General features: G+C 42.2%; 1 protein-coding gene across 1 annotated transcript in view; it reads right to left on the bottom strand.

Moving 5' to 3' along the window:
* AOAH (acyloxyacyl hydrolase) overlaps window positions 1-16,616 on the bottom strand; it is an 87,123-nt gene that overhangs the window by 47,633 nt on the left and 22,874 nt on the right. Inside the window, exons 5-7 of the mRNA XM_063116094.1 lie at window positions 14,553-14,652; window positions 7,308-7,364; window positions 423-493 (exon numbers count right to left, since the gene is read on the bottom strand). Coding sequence (XP_062972164.1) covers window positions 423-493; window positions 7,308-7,364; window positions 14,553-14,652 — 228 coding nt within the window. The remainder of the gene's footprint in view (window positions 1-422; window positions 494-7,307; window positions 7,365-14,552; window positions 14,653-16,616) is intronic.

Here is a 16,616-nt window from a genome sequence, read left to right as displayed (position 1 = left end):
AAGTCTCTGCTGCAGTGGGTGAGGGTTTTAAGGGTACTGCAATGGGGCCATGCACACTGGTCCTGTCCCCTACATCTGTTGTCTGCGGACCCCTCCCCTCCCCTCTCCGTCCAGACCTTGCTATGTGGAACTGGCAAGGTCTGAACAGGAGTTCTATTCTCACTTGCTTGAATGCGAGTAGAAGTCTCTTTGCAGTGGGGAACCCCTGATAACTCAGGGTCTGTGATTGTGTGAAGAGTTCTACTTGTGTTCGAGTCTGGTGAAATTGCTGGGCATTAAGCTTGTCAGCTAAAAAAAATCCAGCATGCAAAGAAAACTTCCTGTGCAGTATACTCCACAAGAAACTAAAACATTAAGTGATTGAAAGACAATTTTTAAATATATATATATATATATATATATATATATATATATATACATACACTTCAATTTTCTTACACAGGTTCTTCAGAAAAGGAAGTGAACATAAGCCTGATAACCCTTGAATGTTGTTCTAGGAGTAGAAAACAGATTATTCACTCAGATGGGCAATGCATTTGCTTCCCAGCACAAACATTAAACACCACGTTAGTAATGATTTTTCAACTTGACAAACAAATACACTCACAGACTGTGAAACTCCATTAGACTGACCCTGTTCAGATGACACACTCAGCCATGGTGGTTAAACATTTTGAACTAAACAGTATTGCTTAGCGTGTCATGTGAACCATTCCTAACTATGGTGGCTACATAACCACGGTTTAAACACGCTCAGGGTTAGCAGCCTAACCATGACATAGGGCTCTTCTACACCAAGCAGGATATTCCACTATGATAGTGGTATGAAAGCCATATATAAAAGGCAGGAGCCACACTACTGCTTTATAATGGTATTGAAGTGCACTGCAGGATCTACACTACTGCTTTATAATGGTACTGTAGAACACTGACAACTGTTGGGGCCCATGACACATCTACACCAAGCAGGATATTACACTATGAAAGTGGTATGAAAGCGGCAAATGGTATTTGTCAATGGGCCCCAACAGTTGTCAGTGCACTTCAATACTACTATAAAGCAGTAGTGTGGCTCCTGCCTTTTATACACCGCTTTCATACCACTTTCATAGTGGAATATCCTACTTGGTGTAGATGAGCCCTTAGTGTGTTGTCTGAACAGGACTATTATCTTAACAAGATTAATAAAAAGAAGGAAAATGTATTCTTTTTCCTGGGGTGGGTGGTTGTATGCTATCACTGAGCCAAGTTTCTTTGATAAAAAAAATAAGTAGTTTAATAAAAAGTGTGGATTTCACCATGCATATGACAAGAATAAATACATTATGTGGAAATTCCTGATTTGGATATCAGAAGCATGTTCTACCCTCACAGTATGAGGTTGTTGCTGTTTGGTTGGCTTTGTGTGTGTCTGCCAACTTTATGAATACCAGTAATTTGGACACATATTGTCAGATTACTCCATGACACATATACTCAATCTTCTGAAAGCTGATCATTTTTCAGTATCGGGGGCCATTCCAAGAAGCTTCAGGCTTAAGCTGCATCATTTCTCCTATTAGAAAATTAATGGTCCCTCATCTATTGCTACGTTTCACCAAGTTGGAGTGTAGCTGTGAGGACAAGGAAGAATGTGAAAATTGTGAAGGCTACTACTCACCTTGCATTAGAATTCCCTGTGAAAAATGAAACATGTACATTTGCCCTGATAATCTGTGATGAAGGGAACAATACAGCCACATGACTGGGAGCTCCCGAGAACACACTGAGACAACCATATTCAAAGGAAGCAGAAGCATCATATTTGGCTTACATATTCTCTTTTCAATGGCACGACACCACAAATGATATGCAGAAAGCAACTAGGGCTGGTATCAAGGGTAGACATGGTTGGGCACTGGCCAAGGGCCCACATCCTCTCAGGGGCCTACACACCAACAGGGACTCACTGACGAAAGCCTCCTGGAGTTGTTCCTTCTCTTCACCATTTCAACCTGCTTATTCACTGCATTTTGCTCCAACCCAGGGCATGTCTAGACCAGGGAAGGGGAGGGGGTGGAACTCATGATATGCTGATCATGAGATCCTCCCCCTCAGTCCACATGGGCCACATGACATCTCGGGCATTGCCCCCATTGCGGCGGCCATTCTTTTTTACATGCAGAAGAGCTGGAGTGCACGAATGCTCCAACGAAATGACAAGGTAACCCCCCTCCCCACCTCTGATGGGCATGGAGCACCTGAAGAGCTCAGTGCCCCATGCCCAGTTCTTCATGAGGAGCTGGGATGAAAATGGGATGGCTGCCCACACCTCCCATGGTCTCAGGATGACCCCGAGACCACAGGAAAATTTGAGATTAAAGCTGTCCAGGCTATCCCGGGGAAATGGAGGGATCATCTCTCCCTGCCCCCGGATCCCTTGTGCATCATGTGGTTGCACAAGGATGATCCTGGGGCAATCCCCGGGATAAGACATCATCTAGACATCCACCCAGACAGCAGAGGTGGTGAGGAGGAGGAGCAATAGGGAGAGGGGGAAGTGGGGCCATTCCACCAGCTCTGCTGAAGGTCACCTTCATGAAGGCTTCTCCTCCTTCAACTGTCATCAGCAGCAGGCTGTGGAAGCTGAGCCATTCCACCAGCCCTGCTGAAGGCCTAATTTTTCCTCCCCTCAAACATTCCTTTTCCCTTGTGTGTCATGTCTTTTTTGGATTGTAAATCTATGGGGAGGGAATGTCTTCTTTCACTGATCATTTGTAGTCACTCCAAGAGCCATTCTGGCTGAAAAGTGGGATAAGACTACTCTTAAAAACTACTCTGGTTTTACCAGAACTTGGGTTTTTATCAAACTCTGTTCTTTAAAAATACTAATTTTTAATATCATGCTTTTTTAATGTTTTAATTCTATCTGTTGTTCACTGCTCCAAAATAATATATAAATTGTAAATAAGCCAACAATAAATAAAAGAGGCCACTGCCTACTTCCTCACTGGCCCTCTGCCTACCAAGCAAGCGGTAGCAATGAAGATGAAGAGCAGCAGCAGGTGGTAACAACAGCAAGATTGCTGAGTGGACCATTGAGAGTGTCTTGATCAAGGGTCCTGAAAACTCTTGAGTCACCACTGAAACCAACCCTAGGTGCTCAGCTGCCACACCAAAGTATTACACAGCAACTGTCTTCAGGTACCTCTTCAAACATTACACTGTAGCACTTTCCGAGGCATGTGACTAATTCCCCCTACACACACACACTCATTTTCAAAACCACATATATATGATTTTGAGAAAGTAATTTGTACAACATTAAAAAAAAAAAAGGACCACCAACTTCTCTATTCATATAACCCTAACCTAAGGGATGAATTTCAAAAGCTGTCTAGGCTGCGATGGATTTTTGGCACCCTAACCTTTGACGCGCCGGTTAAGATTTTAGCTTTTCGTGTGAGACTGAGTCATGACATTCTGTGAGAATCCTTTGAAGTTAACACAGCCCAGATATGAAGGCAGGCCAATTTGGAAAGAAGCTCTTAAATAAATAAAAAGCACTGCATTTCATCCACTCACTGACATATTTATGTCTAATTTTAGCTGTAACTAGCATTAAAAATATCCCTTCCCCTTTAGGTTTATAATTTTTAAGGAGCTTTACTCTGGAGTTGCATTAACATCAAACACTTCACATTTTTTAAAACCCCGCTGCTAGTTTTCTTCTAGAACATTCAGCCCATTCACTGGGATCTTCATCTTAGAGACTTTTCCAGGTGCTCCCACCAAGCAGGTGGCAAAGAGAGAGAGAGAGAGAGAGAGAGAGAGAGAGAGAGAGAGAGAGAGAGAGAGAGAGAGAGAGAGAGAGAGAGAGAGAGAGAGAGAGAGAGAGAGAGAGAGAGTCTTTTCAATGGTGGAATCCTATCTGTAACTTTTCTGGGGAGGTTTGTCAACCAGGCTCCTCCCACCCCCACATCAGCTGGTAATACCTTTCAGCCTTTTGAAATGACTGTAACTTTTTACAGACTTTTTTGAGGTTGTTTCTTCTCTGCATTTGGCTGATTTTAATTTGTTATTGTTCCATTAGTATGTAATATTTTACGTGTATTTTTTTTTATTGAAAACAATCCTGAAATTGCCAGTGGCAATTGAAGGCATGGGAGGGAAATTTAAAAAATTAATGAATTAAATGACTAGCTCCACCAAATGGCTAGATTACATAGATAACTTTCATCTAGCTCATCTGTGATAGCACAGTAGTTCAGCCCACTTTTATTGCTCTCCAAGGAGATAAAAACAGCATCCTAGCCTAAATCCACCTACTGTGATTTAAACTGAGTAAGAATTTGAATCCTGCTCTCTCTGGTTCACAGCCACCCCATATATATTCCTCTAGTGATATTCCTCTACTGACATTGCAGCTACCAAAGGGCAATTATCACTACCATAGAATAAAGGTGTTATCTGAAGTCACGAAGGTATGGGTGTATGACTGCTGCTCATCTGGTGATGTCTCCCTTTGTCTTCCAAGCAATTTGTGGCAATAGAGCAGGACATAATTAACAGGAAAGTTAATGTGCATGTTCCTTGTTCTGCCTTTACAACTGAGTTTAAAATGCTTATTTACAGTGTATCATTTATTGCCTTGGCATCACTGATCAGCATTAACCCAGGGGCTAATTAGAAACCTCTATTTGCACTTCTGTGAACAGCTTCATAGCAATAACTTGGAAAGAAACAATATCATAATTTCTTTGCAAACAGCAAAAACATTTGCACTGCAATCAAATATCCAGAGAAAATCAGAAGCAACTTATATAGCTCAGCTGAAACTTAAAATTGAATGCATGTCTAGGGTGACCAACTGTCAGGATTTCCCCAGATTTGTCCTGTTTTTTGTTCTATCACGGGTGTTGGGGGGGGGGGTTCTGTAACTTTCTATAATGTCCTGGAATGACATGCTTTCCCTTTTAAGGCTGCCATTAGCATGGCAGGGAAAATGACGGGCTTTCTGGAGGTGTGTTATTTCATTCCCAGACATTATAGAAAAGGCCCCGATTGGAGCAGTGGGGGGCAGGGCAGGAATGACCCACTTTCCCTTCCAACTGGGGTCTTTAAGGGCCCAATTGGAGAAGAGGAGGGAAAGCATGCTTTCTGGGACCTCCAGAAAGCATGTTGTTCCCCCTCACCATGCTAATGGTGGCTGCCATTAGTGTGGTGGGGGGAATGACTTTCCGGAGGTCCTAGAAAGCGCACTTCCTGCTGCCCCTGCATTATTCCAATCAGGGACTTTAAGGAGCAATGGAGGGCAGGAATGACATGCTTTCCCCTCCTCTGCACCAATCAGAGGCTTTAAGGTGGCAGGGGGTAGAAAGATATGCTTTGTAGAGCCCTGGAAAGCCACTTTCCTGCCCGCTCGGGTGTCTTCTTCTTTGGTTTCTCAAATATGGTCACGCTAATCTAGCCAGAAGGCAAAGGAATTTGCTTTCTTTCTTTGCTGTTAGGTAAAACAAGATCAATACACCTGGACTTTAAACAGCCTTCTCCAATGCAACATTGTCTGACACCACAGTTTTAAAGGGCGTGGTGAATGCCTATGTGGAAACATAGGGGAATATCCAATGTTAGTCCTACTTAGAGTAGGCCTGTTGAAATGAATGGGACTAAAGTTAATCATGACTAACTTAAGTCCCATTCATTTCAATGAGTTTACTCTAAGTGGGACTAACATTGGATACTATTTGTAATGTGGGAATTTGGGATCATAGGAAACATATACCATCAGACCAAGGGTCGATCTAGCTCAGTAGTGTTACACCAGCCTTCCCCATCCTGGTGCCCTCCAGATATTTTGTACATCAGCTCCCAACAGCCAATGGTCAGGAACCTGGGAGTTGCAGTCTAAAACATCTGGGCCAGATCTACACATTGGGCTCATCTACACCAAGCAGGATATTCCACTATAAAAGCGGTATATAAAAGGCAGGAGCCACACTACTGCTTTATAGCAGTACTGGAGTGCACTTACAACTGTTGGGGCCCATTGACACATACATATACCACTTTCATAGTGGTACATCCTGCTTGGTATAGATGTGTCATGGGCCCCAAGAGTTGTCAGTGCACTCCAATACTGCTATAAAGCAGTAGTGTGGCTCCTGCCTTTTATATACCACTTTCATAGTGGAATATCCTGCTTGGTGTACATGAGCCCAATACCACATATACCACTTTCATAGTGGTACAATCTGCTTGGTGTAGATGTGTCAAGGGCCCCAAGAGTTGTCAGTGCACTTCAGTATCACTATAAAGCAGTAGTGCAGATCCTGCAGCACACTTCAATACCACTATAAAGCAATAGTGTGGCTCCTGCCTTTTATATACCACTTTCATAGTGGAATATCCTGCTTGGTGTAGATGAGCCCTAATGTCAAATCACTACAATCCCATCATGGTAATGCTATATCCCTCTTGCACATTCTTACCTCATAGGACACACAGTGACATTTGTTGTGATATTTTAGATAATGTGAAATAAAAAGCAGGAAATAACACTATGGAAGTGGTATATGGAATGTGTGATGTGGCCCAACATTTATCAGTGAACTTCAATATACCACTATAAAGCAGTAGCATAGATCTAGGCTGATCCACAATGGGCAACAGCTGCAGAGTTTGGGATAGGAGACATTTTGAACCTTACCTGGAGAAGCCAGGATTAAACTCAGTTGTGGCATAAAATCAATTTAGAAGGAGAATATATGAATAAAAATTAGTCTTGTCAGAATTGGGTGAAAACTCCAAAAGGTTGAAGTTAATTGATCAGGTTCTTTATTCAATGTAAAACCTAGGCCATAGTAAAATATAACAACAACAACAACAACCACAATCTTAAGGGAGCAGATTTTCTCCCAAGGGGCAGGGAATTTCCTGGAAAGCAACTTTTCTTAACATACTTTTAAGTCTAAAGTAAGGAGGATGAGAAGGAAAACAGTAAGTGCAAAGTGATGGATCCTTGCTAAGGGATAACAACCTGTAATTCACACTGAGTATTTTTTTGGTAGAACTTTGGGTTTCCTATTAACTCTCCTGATGACCTTGAGTATGAAAATATATCTTGGTTCCCTTTTTCCATTTCTTTGTTGTTATCATTACTTTTCCTCTTAATGGTTGCCTTTTTCATCATACAGCAGTACGAAGTAGCTTTTCACCATGCTCAACATTCATTCGAGCACATTTTTGAATATTTATCTGGCTTTAGAATTAGCCATTCTGATTAAGTGCAATCATGATGAAAAATATCTTTTGAGACATTTCCTTACCAGGACCTTAGTTCCAGCCAGTCTTTTTGATTTCTTTATAGCCACATTTAACCCCACCTAGAATAATAAAAATAAAAGAAAGCATTTCATAATCCTACATATTATCTCTACCTTTCTGGGTTTAGCTGTGGCATGCAATAAAGAATGTGTCTACTAAGAACATAATCAATTATCTCCTTCTGAATTCGCCATCAATTATTTGATTACCTTCCATGACATTCCATTTGTAAATGTTCATTTATTTAGCTGCAAGGACACATTTATTTCTTGCAAGGAATATAAATCTGTTTAAAGTTTAAGATTCATACTCCAAGTATACTTTGCTCTTCACAGCAAACAAATATCTGCTCAGCGGTGTTCACAGATTAGACTTCAGGGTATGCTTATAGGAGTTTGTAGAAGTACACTCAGTTAAATGGAATCCTGTATACTCAAGTGGACTTGAGGTCCACTTCAGAATAGAGTTGGGGGAGAAATGTGTTCAGATTGCATTTTAATGTGAACTTACCAATTTCTCACTTAAATTTCTAAACCAATATGCAAACTGAAACTCAAGGTGGAATCCTATGCATGTTTAGACGGGAAAAAGGCCTATAACTCCCAGCATGTCTTGCAGATATCAGTGGAAATAATTCTAAAAAACCATTATACTAGAAAATTACTTACAAAAAATGTGCATGTTAGGCAAAATTTAATAAAAATGCATGTATTAGGAGAAATCAGGAGAGACGGGACAGGGGCTTGGCAGCAGACATGATGGGTTCTGCTGCCAAGTCCCCTGGGATGCTGGTTGGAGCCAGCTGAAGGACAGAAGCAGAAAGTGTGCGTGGGGGAGAAACAAACCAAACACTGTGAGTACTTTGCTTGATCGCAAAACAACTCACATTGTGTGGCTAGTCACTCACAATGGGTTAGCGTATTGTGCGAACACACCCAATGACTGTCTGGCAATCCCAATTTTGCATGGCTGATGTAACTGAAGTGCATGAAATAGCGTCTACATCTCTCCCAAGGGTGCAATCTCTTTTTCAAGTGCAACTTCACTTGCAGTTCCTCCTCCTGCATAGAAATAATAGCTTCATGCTCTACAATGGAAGAGCCTGCAAAGTGTTCAGTGAAGCAGCCAATATCTGTCCCTGATGATCACGACCGCATTCCCCGGATCCATCCCAATATATGATATTAAAACACAAAGTCCACAGCAAGCCAGCTGGATTCCACTGGAACTAGCAAGGGAGCTCATTTTAATCTGCATCTGTGTCTAGGTTCTTGTCAACAGCTCCACTGGTCTGTCACAACTGCCATTCATTGTGTCCAGAGGGATCCTGAAATTGCATTTTGAAGCAAACGTGACTTGTTTACACTCAGCCATTTGGTCCAGCAGCTCGCTCATGCATAGCCCACTTTTCTGCAATTGCGAACACCTGCAGATGCTCTTCATTTTACTCTTTTTCAGGGCTCACAAATAGTTTTAGCCCACATTTTTTAAAAAAAATTGTGGAAAAGCCAATTCTGATCTCACAGTAACAGAGCTGCATATGAAACTATATAAAAGAGTCCTCCAAGCTGGATTGACTAAAGAAAAGTACAAACTTTCAATTATAAGGTTAAATAAAGAAACATAAAAATGGTAAAGGAATAGCAATTCCTCTAACCTCAAATCCCAGGCAAGTTTCTGGAAAGCTTTAAGGGTGGTGAGTTTATTGAGCAGCTGTGAACATTTTAACCTCAAGTTCTCTTTTATATATCTCCCTTAAAGGCACATCTATCTAATTGCAAGGAATTCAACAAATTGAATTTAAACATTTAAAGATGTTTTGGGACAGAGGAACAATTTAAGAATTGTCTCACCTTTCTCCCACAGCACAAGCTTATTAGTGGTGGTGAGTTTCAGGCGTTTAGCTAGACTTTATATTACCTCTTATCTTCAAATTCCGTATGTGTAACCTCAGTTTGAGGATTTTTCATTTGTATTACGTTATGTTTTACAGCCATTATAGCGAGGTTCTGAGGAAGCTGCAGCAAAACAGGTGTAAAATCCGGAGTCCTGTAAAGTTTTCTCTAGCTCAGCAATTTCATAGCCAGTTCATGAACCTGTGCTTTGTAACCATTACTCTGTTATGTATACTGATGTTATTGTAATATAGCTTGTTGAATAGTTCAATCTTGTTATAAATTCTTTCATAGTAGTTCAGTTCTTTTACCCCACTGTCTTGTCTAGTATTCAGATTTTGTGCAGTTGTGTGCTCTTTAGCATTGCTCTTACTGGGTTCTTGCAACTGCTGCCTCTGTTTTGTGTTTCAGGACTTCTACCCTGCCATATTATATTGCAAATAGATCTTAGTCAGTAAAGACAGGAGCCTTCTAGCTAATTAAGATGGCTTTGGTAAAGTGTCACCACTCACCATAAAGAAGCAAGCATGGGGACATACCAGATTTTTATCTTAGTACTACATTGCACACAGTACACCAGACAAATGAATTATTATAAGAGGGTGACAGGACCAGGGGGTTCATCTTTATCACACCGTCTTGGAGGTGTAGCTGGTTGAAGGGCAGTGACCAGGTAGTAGGATGGAGCACTGCAGAAGTCTGGGACAGATTTTTTTAAAATGGTGAGTATTCTAACTCATCTTATAGGATGAAGGGAGGTTTCCTTACACATGCTCTTTTAAGGCCATATGGCTAGAGGGGAGGGATATAGGTCCTCCACTTGGGGCATACCTGACCCACCCACAAAAAGCCTCACAGCCAGGGGTGATGTGAGCAGAACTTCCTCCACACTTAAATGTAAGGGCTGTGAGATAGCCAATATAGGATAGTGTCATGTTCTCTGGCCTCCATCTCTCCTCAGGCTCAGTGGAGGCTGAGAGTAGGGCTCGGAGGAAGGAAAAGTTTAATCCAGTAGTTCATCATTACTATTCTGGGACCTTCTAGGCAGGGAGATGTAGCTTTACCAGACTCTTCAGAGGGCACCCCTCCAATGCAATCCTCACTGCTGCCATGCTGTAGGAGCCAGCAGCTGCAGAATTAGACAGGACACTTTAAGAGGTAGACAGCTCCTCATAGAGAAGTAGACAGCTCCTCAGAGCCAGCCTTCAGAAGGCCTCAGCATATTGCTGAGACAAATGCTCTTTGTGAGTGTGTTTCAGCCAATGACCTGTCCAGGGTCCTGACAGGCCTAGCCTTGCCTTGCCTGTTGGGAGCTGGCATTGCCTAACCTAATCTGACCTTGCCTCCTTGGATGTGACCTTACTGTGCCAAACGTGATTCAGTCTTTCCAGGCAGTACCACGCTGCAACCCTGTCTCCCCTGGGAGCCCCATGCTGAGCTAGGGCAGATAAGGGCAGTAAAAATAAATATGCAGCCCTATTAACTGGCAACTGGTTTTTCCACACTCCATCTTGAGAGGGAGTGTGGGGGCTCAAGCAATGTGGAAAAGAGGTCTCCTCAAAGGGAATAGACCTCTTTTTGCTTTGCCCCCCTTTAGCCCCTGACACGCTGCCTTTGCAGACAGCTATTCCCATCACTTCTCTGCTGGACCAAATGCAAACAATGCAACCAACAAAGCAGGGTCTGGGGTAGGGATGCTATAATAGGGAATAGGAAGATATGAAGTGATGAACAGTAGAAAAACTGTGCTTGAATGGAAATGGAAATCATTCTGTTATTATCATAAATATGTTTATGCATTGTGTCTAATGAATACAATGAAAACAGCACCATCTGTTATGCTACTATGGCTTGCTAAAGCTTAGAAGTAGAACATAATTTCTAGCTTTCAGTCCAGAGCGCTTGAATGCTCTATAGTTAAGTTCAGTGCACTTTTATATTTTATTTGAATTGGAACTATTGAAACTCAGGGGAGAAGCCGCCTTTTCCAGCCAGCGAAGCAGATTCAAGTGCAACAACAATAATGAGGGCAGCTGCTTACCATTATGATCACTGCTTGGATTCCTTAAATAGGATATCTATTGTCAACATTATTTGTGGAAGAATAAAGTTCAGCTCATTATTGTAATTGATTTAGACATATATCAACGCTAAGGATGGGAGAATCAGTGAAGCTCGAGGTCATCAAAGTTCTCTGAGTTCCACCTCAAAGCTTGGTCCACCATGTTTCCATTTCTGATGGTAAGCTCTCTCTTTTGTTGTTGTTCAAAAGCATGAAAATGAACATTTCCTCCAAATGCATTTTTGAAGTGTGCATTTTACTAAAGGACTCGTTTTTGAATCAGCATCGCTGTAAGGATTGGGCCCAGCACCTCTGCTGAAGCACCTCAAGAGAGTGTGGGAACTGACTCAGAGTCTGAGGAGAAGGAGGGTGAACTTGTAGGGGAGTTACCAAGGAAGATAAAGCAGAGAGTCAGGGGAACAGAGGAATCTGTCCAGATGCCAATTAATCAGTGGGTACAATGCCAAACAGAATCTTCTCCATCTGTGGGAAAGCAAAATCTCACAGAGAGGAAGAAGTTGGAAGTGACAGATGCCAGAATCAGACATCGGGTCAAGAATGAAAGAAAGGAAAGGAAAGGAACCTCTCGTGCAAGCACTTGAGTCATTGCTGACTCCTAGAGGGACGCCTGCTTTCGCTGACGTTTTCTTGGCAGACTTTCTAGTGGGGTGGTTTGCCATTGCCTTCCCCAGTAGCAGTTACCTTTCCCCCAGCTAGCTGAGTACTCATTTTACCGACCTCGGAAGGATGGAAGGCTGAGTCGAACTGAGCCGGCTGCCTGAGAATCAGCTTCCGCTGGGATCGAACTCAGGCCATGGGGAGAGTTTCGGCTGCAGTAACTGCCACTTACCACTCTGCGCCACACAAAAGCATCCTACAAAATTAGCCTATCAAAAGAAGTCCCTAGGAGAACACCTTCCCTGAGGGTAAGCTGCCTCAGTTTCGTACTGAGGGCTAGTGCCAGTTTCGTTGCAAGTTTCATATGAAAAGTGCATCCATCAAAGAGATCTTTGGGTAATCTACGTAGTATTGTGCAAAGCTAGTTTTTTCCTAGCCACTAATCATTTGGTGGTGGAACGTGTTTTGTGCATTCCCCGTCTCCCATTCTAAAAAGCTGAAATGCCTCTCTTAAGGCTTAGTTAATGGCAGCAAGAGCTTTCATCTTAAAGATGCTGCTATTTTTATTTTAAGCCCCCCCTCCACTGCTCCCCCAAGAGCTTCTCCAAAAATGAAATTTGTCCCTCATGCTGAAAAAGTGTAAATGCTCCTAGTGTATAGACTGCACCTCGAAACAATGCAGCAAACACCCTTATCTCCCCTGCATCTTTGCTGATCTCAGAATAGTCTATGGAGTTGCTGCTCATTAGGACTGGTATTTAATTCACGGTACATTTAAAAGTTATCATCGTATAAAAGAAATGTCCTTTGCCAGTCCAAGCATTGCACAGATGCTGGGGAAAGGTGCACCTGCAATTTAATTGAGTAAATAATATATTTGAAAAACCAGCTGAAGCAAACAGTTATCTGTACTGAAGGTTTGTTCAATGACTTGATTCAGCCAACACGTGCAGGCTCCTAACGCTAAAACGATCCTTCAAATTACAAACTGGAGGAGTAAACACAAAGGCAATCTGGGCTTTATACTTCTATGTCCCTGGATACATGTTCAATCTTTAGCCTTAAAATTTATGTTTTTCTCAGGGCAGAGCCAAGGCCAGCCCAAGAGATTTTGCAGTGAGGCAAAGAATAAGGTGATGCCCCTTCCCATTGCATGTACAAAAGCTGTCTAGACTGTCAGTTAAAGCTTTCTTCAACGCCGGTGATGGGACAGCATCCTGTACCACACCTGAAGGCAGCAGACTACCTGAAGGCAGCAGACCACACAGGGCAAGCTGTGTGGCAAACAGTCCTCTCCACCAACACCTTGCTGCCACCTCTCGGCATCTGCCTCCTGAGGCAATTGCTTCACACTGCCTAATGGTAGGGCCAGCCCAGCCAAGAGCAATTCTCAGCAGGGGCGTTGTCAGAGATAGGTATGGTTAGGCACCTACCAATGGTCCAGGGGCTCAAAAGGCCCCATTGTCAATCCTGTCAATCCTAGCAGGTGGGCAGCTACCATGTTAGATTCCCTGAGATACAATGCCCTACCAGGGTTGTGATATAGGAGCAGCAGGGACCAGGGTGGCAGCAGTGTTAGCGGAGAGAGGCTGGCACAGGCCCACTATAATCTGACACTGGCACTTCAGTGATGGAATTGGAGCAGGGAGACCAGAATTCAGATCTCTGCTTAGCCACTGATATCACTAGGTAACCCTGAGCCAGTTGCTATTTAATAGTCTAATCTACTTCACAGAGCTGTTGGTGGGATTAAATGGGGGGAAACATGTGTACCATCCTGAGTTCCTAGGAGGAATAGTGGGATAAAAGTTGAATGAATGAATATCATGGAATCGGGTAGTGCAAACACCAGTTTTAAAATCTTTTCACTGGCTGTCAATTAGTTGCCCGGCGAAGTATAAAGTGTTGGTTATCACCTTCAAAGCCCTACATGGTTTGGATTCAGGCTACTTGCGGGATCGCCTTCTCCATTACAATCTGCCCCGTGCACTCAGGTCCTCCAGGAAGAATTTACTCCAGCCAACAAAAACAAGGCTGACAACTATTACCCAGAGGACCTTTTCTTCTGCCGCTCCCAGTTTGTGGAATGGCTTACCGGGAGAGATTCGTCAACTTAACAGTCTTCCGGAATTTAAGAAAGCCATAACGACTGATCTCTTCCGGCAGGCCTACCCAGTTGAATTTTAAGATGCCTTTTAATAATGTGCTGCTTTTAAGAATGTATTAGTTTTAAATGTTTTAATCAATTATATGTATTTTATGGTGTTTGCATTTGTGTTGTACCCCGTCTCGATCCAGAGAGAGAGGCAGGTAACAAATAAGTATATTTATTTCTTCTTCTTCTTCTTCTTCTTCTTCTTCTTATTATTATTATTATTATTATTATTATTATTATTATTATTATTATTGAAACATACTAAATCAGTGTTGCACACTTTAATTGCTTTGATTAGTGGCTTAACAAACCAATCATTTATTCAGAGATTAATATATGCTCACTGATTAATCAGTGAGTTTGGGAATGACGGGGAAATCACCTCACAAATATGCTGATTATATCCTCCCTGGACTAAATTTCATGAAAAAAATAGTTGAAGATAGCTTTTCCTTCCAGTTTTGGCTACCCCCACCTTTTTTATTATTATTATTTAAGATTTTGAAGTTGAACTCACCTTAGGAAGAGGGTATAGATGACAGTATGGTTGACCTGCACTCTGTTTACATAGGTGAATGGAATGGCACACCATATCAGCATTCATGTGATTCTCTATCCTAAAAGAAAATGGAGCAAAAGACTAAATGGAGCAAAAAGACTAATCTAGTTTCCCTTGGATATTAGAAAATGCAAACTTCTACAGAGAATAGGTAAATGTTGCAAATATTAATATAGGTCCCATTTTTACTACGGGTGCATTTCATCTTAGCTCAACGCTTCTGACTGGATTGTGTCATGATTTTCTGCTCCGGATTCTACACTGCAATTTAAACCTCCTCCCAGCACCGAGAAACTCTGTGCTTTAGATACAACTTTTGAATAAAACATCAGTATGGCTATGCCTGTTTTAGCAAATTATACATATAGCAAGGACTAAAAGTAGAATGTTGATCATCAGATTGCAGATCTCAGCTCAACAGATTATTCCTTTTAAATAATGAATTAGTTATCAAATGCAGTCTTCCCTTCTTGGTCAACTTTTCTGTTGAATATGTGGCCAATTAATCTAAATGACCCTACTGAGTATTAATTATGGAAGAACTATTTTATCTTTAGGTTAGGTATGAAAGATCGCAAAAGATACATAACGACATAATTACAGAGATTGCACATCCTCAATTTTAATGTGAAAAGAACTGACATTAGTTTACAAGGCTCTGAAGTGGTGATATTAAGGCTGGAGATTGGGAACAAGGAGAAGACTGCATAAATCCAGTTGGCAAGCTAGTTTATCTAGAATGGTTCAAATTTAAGGTGATCGGCAGTCCAATCATTACAAAATAACTCTACCATCAAATGAGGGGAGATGCACATTCTGTGTCTCTGTGTTACACAGACATTCTCCAATGTGCTGGCACAGTAAAGAGGTTCCTCATGTATGTGCGAGTTATTACCCAAGCAGAGTTGCACATATCCGAGATCCTGTCCCTACACCAATAGCTTTCCTGGAGAGATGCAACCTTATTTAAATTGGGTTATGCCAACAGCATGGTGAAAATCTTTTGGAGAGGGGAGGAGAATGAATGACACAGCGAGAAGATCTAGATATGTATAGCAGCTGTTTTGGACTACATTCCATAATTTAAAGCCATCGATCTTGCATTCTGGAGCAAATGGAATTTGTATCTAAAACATTTGGAGAGAAACAGGATGGGGAAGGATGACATGTACAGAACCAGATAGATATAGAAAGGAAAGGGACCTCTCATGCAAAGCACTTGAGTCATTACTGACTCCTAGAGGGACGCCTGCTTTCGCTGATGTTTTCTTGGCAGACTTTGTAACGGGGTGGTTTGCCATTGCCTTCCCCAGTCGCAGTTACCTTTCCCCCAGCTAGCTGGGTACTCATTTTACCGACCTCAGAAGGATGGAAGGCTGAGTCAACCTGAGCCGGCTGCCTGAGAACCAGCTTCCGCTGGGATCGAACTCAGGCCGTGGGGAGAGTTTCGGCTGCAGTAACTGCTGCTTACCACTCTGCGCCAAGGTAAACATAATGCATGCAATTTTAAAAAGCAGAAGATTCTATGGTAAATTCATAGGATCAATAATAACCTCTTGCTATAATTAGCCACACATTGATGGAGCTGAGAAGGAATTTTACCTACATTCACACTTAGCAGAGTGGGGGATGTTTGCCTTCCTGATACCAATATGGTTAATTAATTGCATTGTTTCATATTTCTGTCACATCATCTTGTAGGCGCCAAAGGGATTGGGCTGGATAAATAGCAGGGATAAGCAGAGGTTGAGCTCCGTGTTCCCCACTAAGGGAACAACATCTTGGTGTGTTGCTTCATGCCTGCCACAAACACAGATTGCACACATGTATGTCCACATTATGGGTTTGCACTGTAGTGGGCCTGAGAATCCTGCAACTCTCCATCAGTGTTATCCCAGCACATGGGCTGGGAAGCTGCTATGGTATCAGCCAACTGTCAGGCTACCTGATGACTGGATCCATGCCCTATGTCACTCCAAGACCTCAGTCTGTGTGAAATTATTGCACCCAGCACCCATCCCC

This window comes from Elgaria multicarinata, chromosome 1 (assembly GCF_023053635.1).
Source record: "Elgaria multicarinata webbii isolate HBS135686 ecotype San Diego chromosome 1, rElgMul1.1.pri, whole genome shotgun sequence".
In the NCBI taxonomy this organism is placed as follows: Eukaryota; Metazoa; Chordata; class Lepidosauria; order Squamata; family Anguidae; genus Elgaria; species Elgaria multicarinata.
The sequence above is the reverse complement of the archived record's forward strand: the minus strand, read 5'-3'. Positions and strand labels throughout refer to the sequence as shown.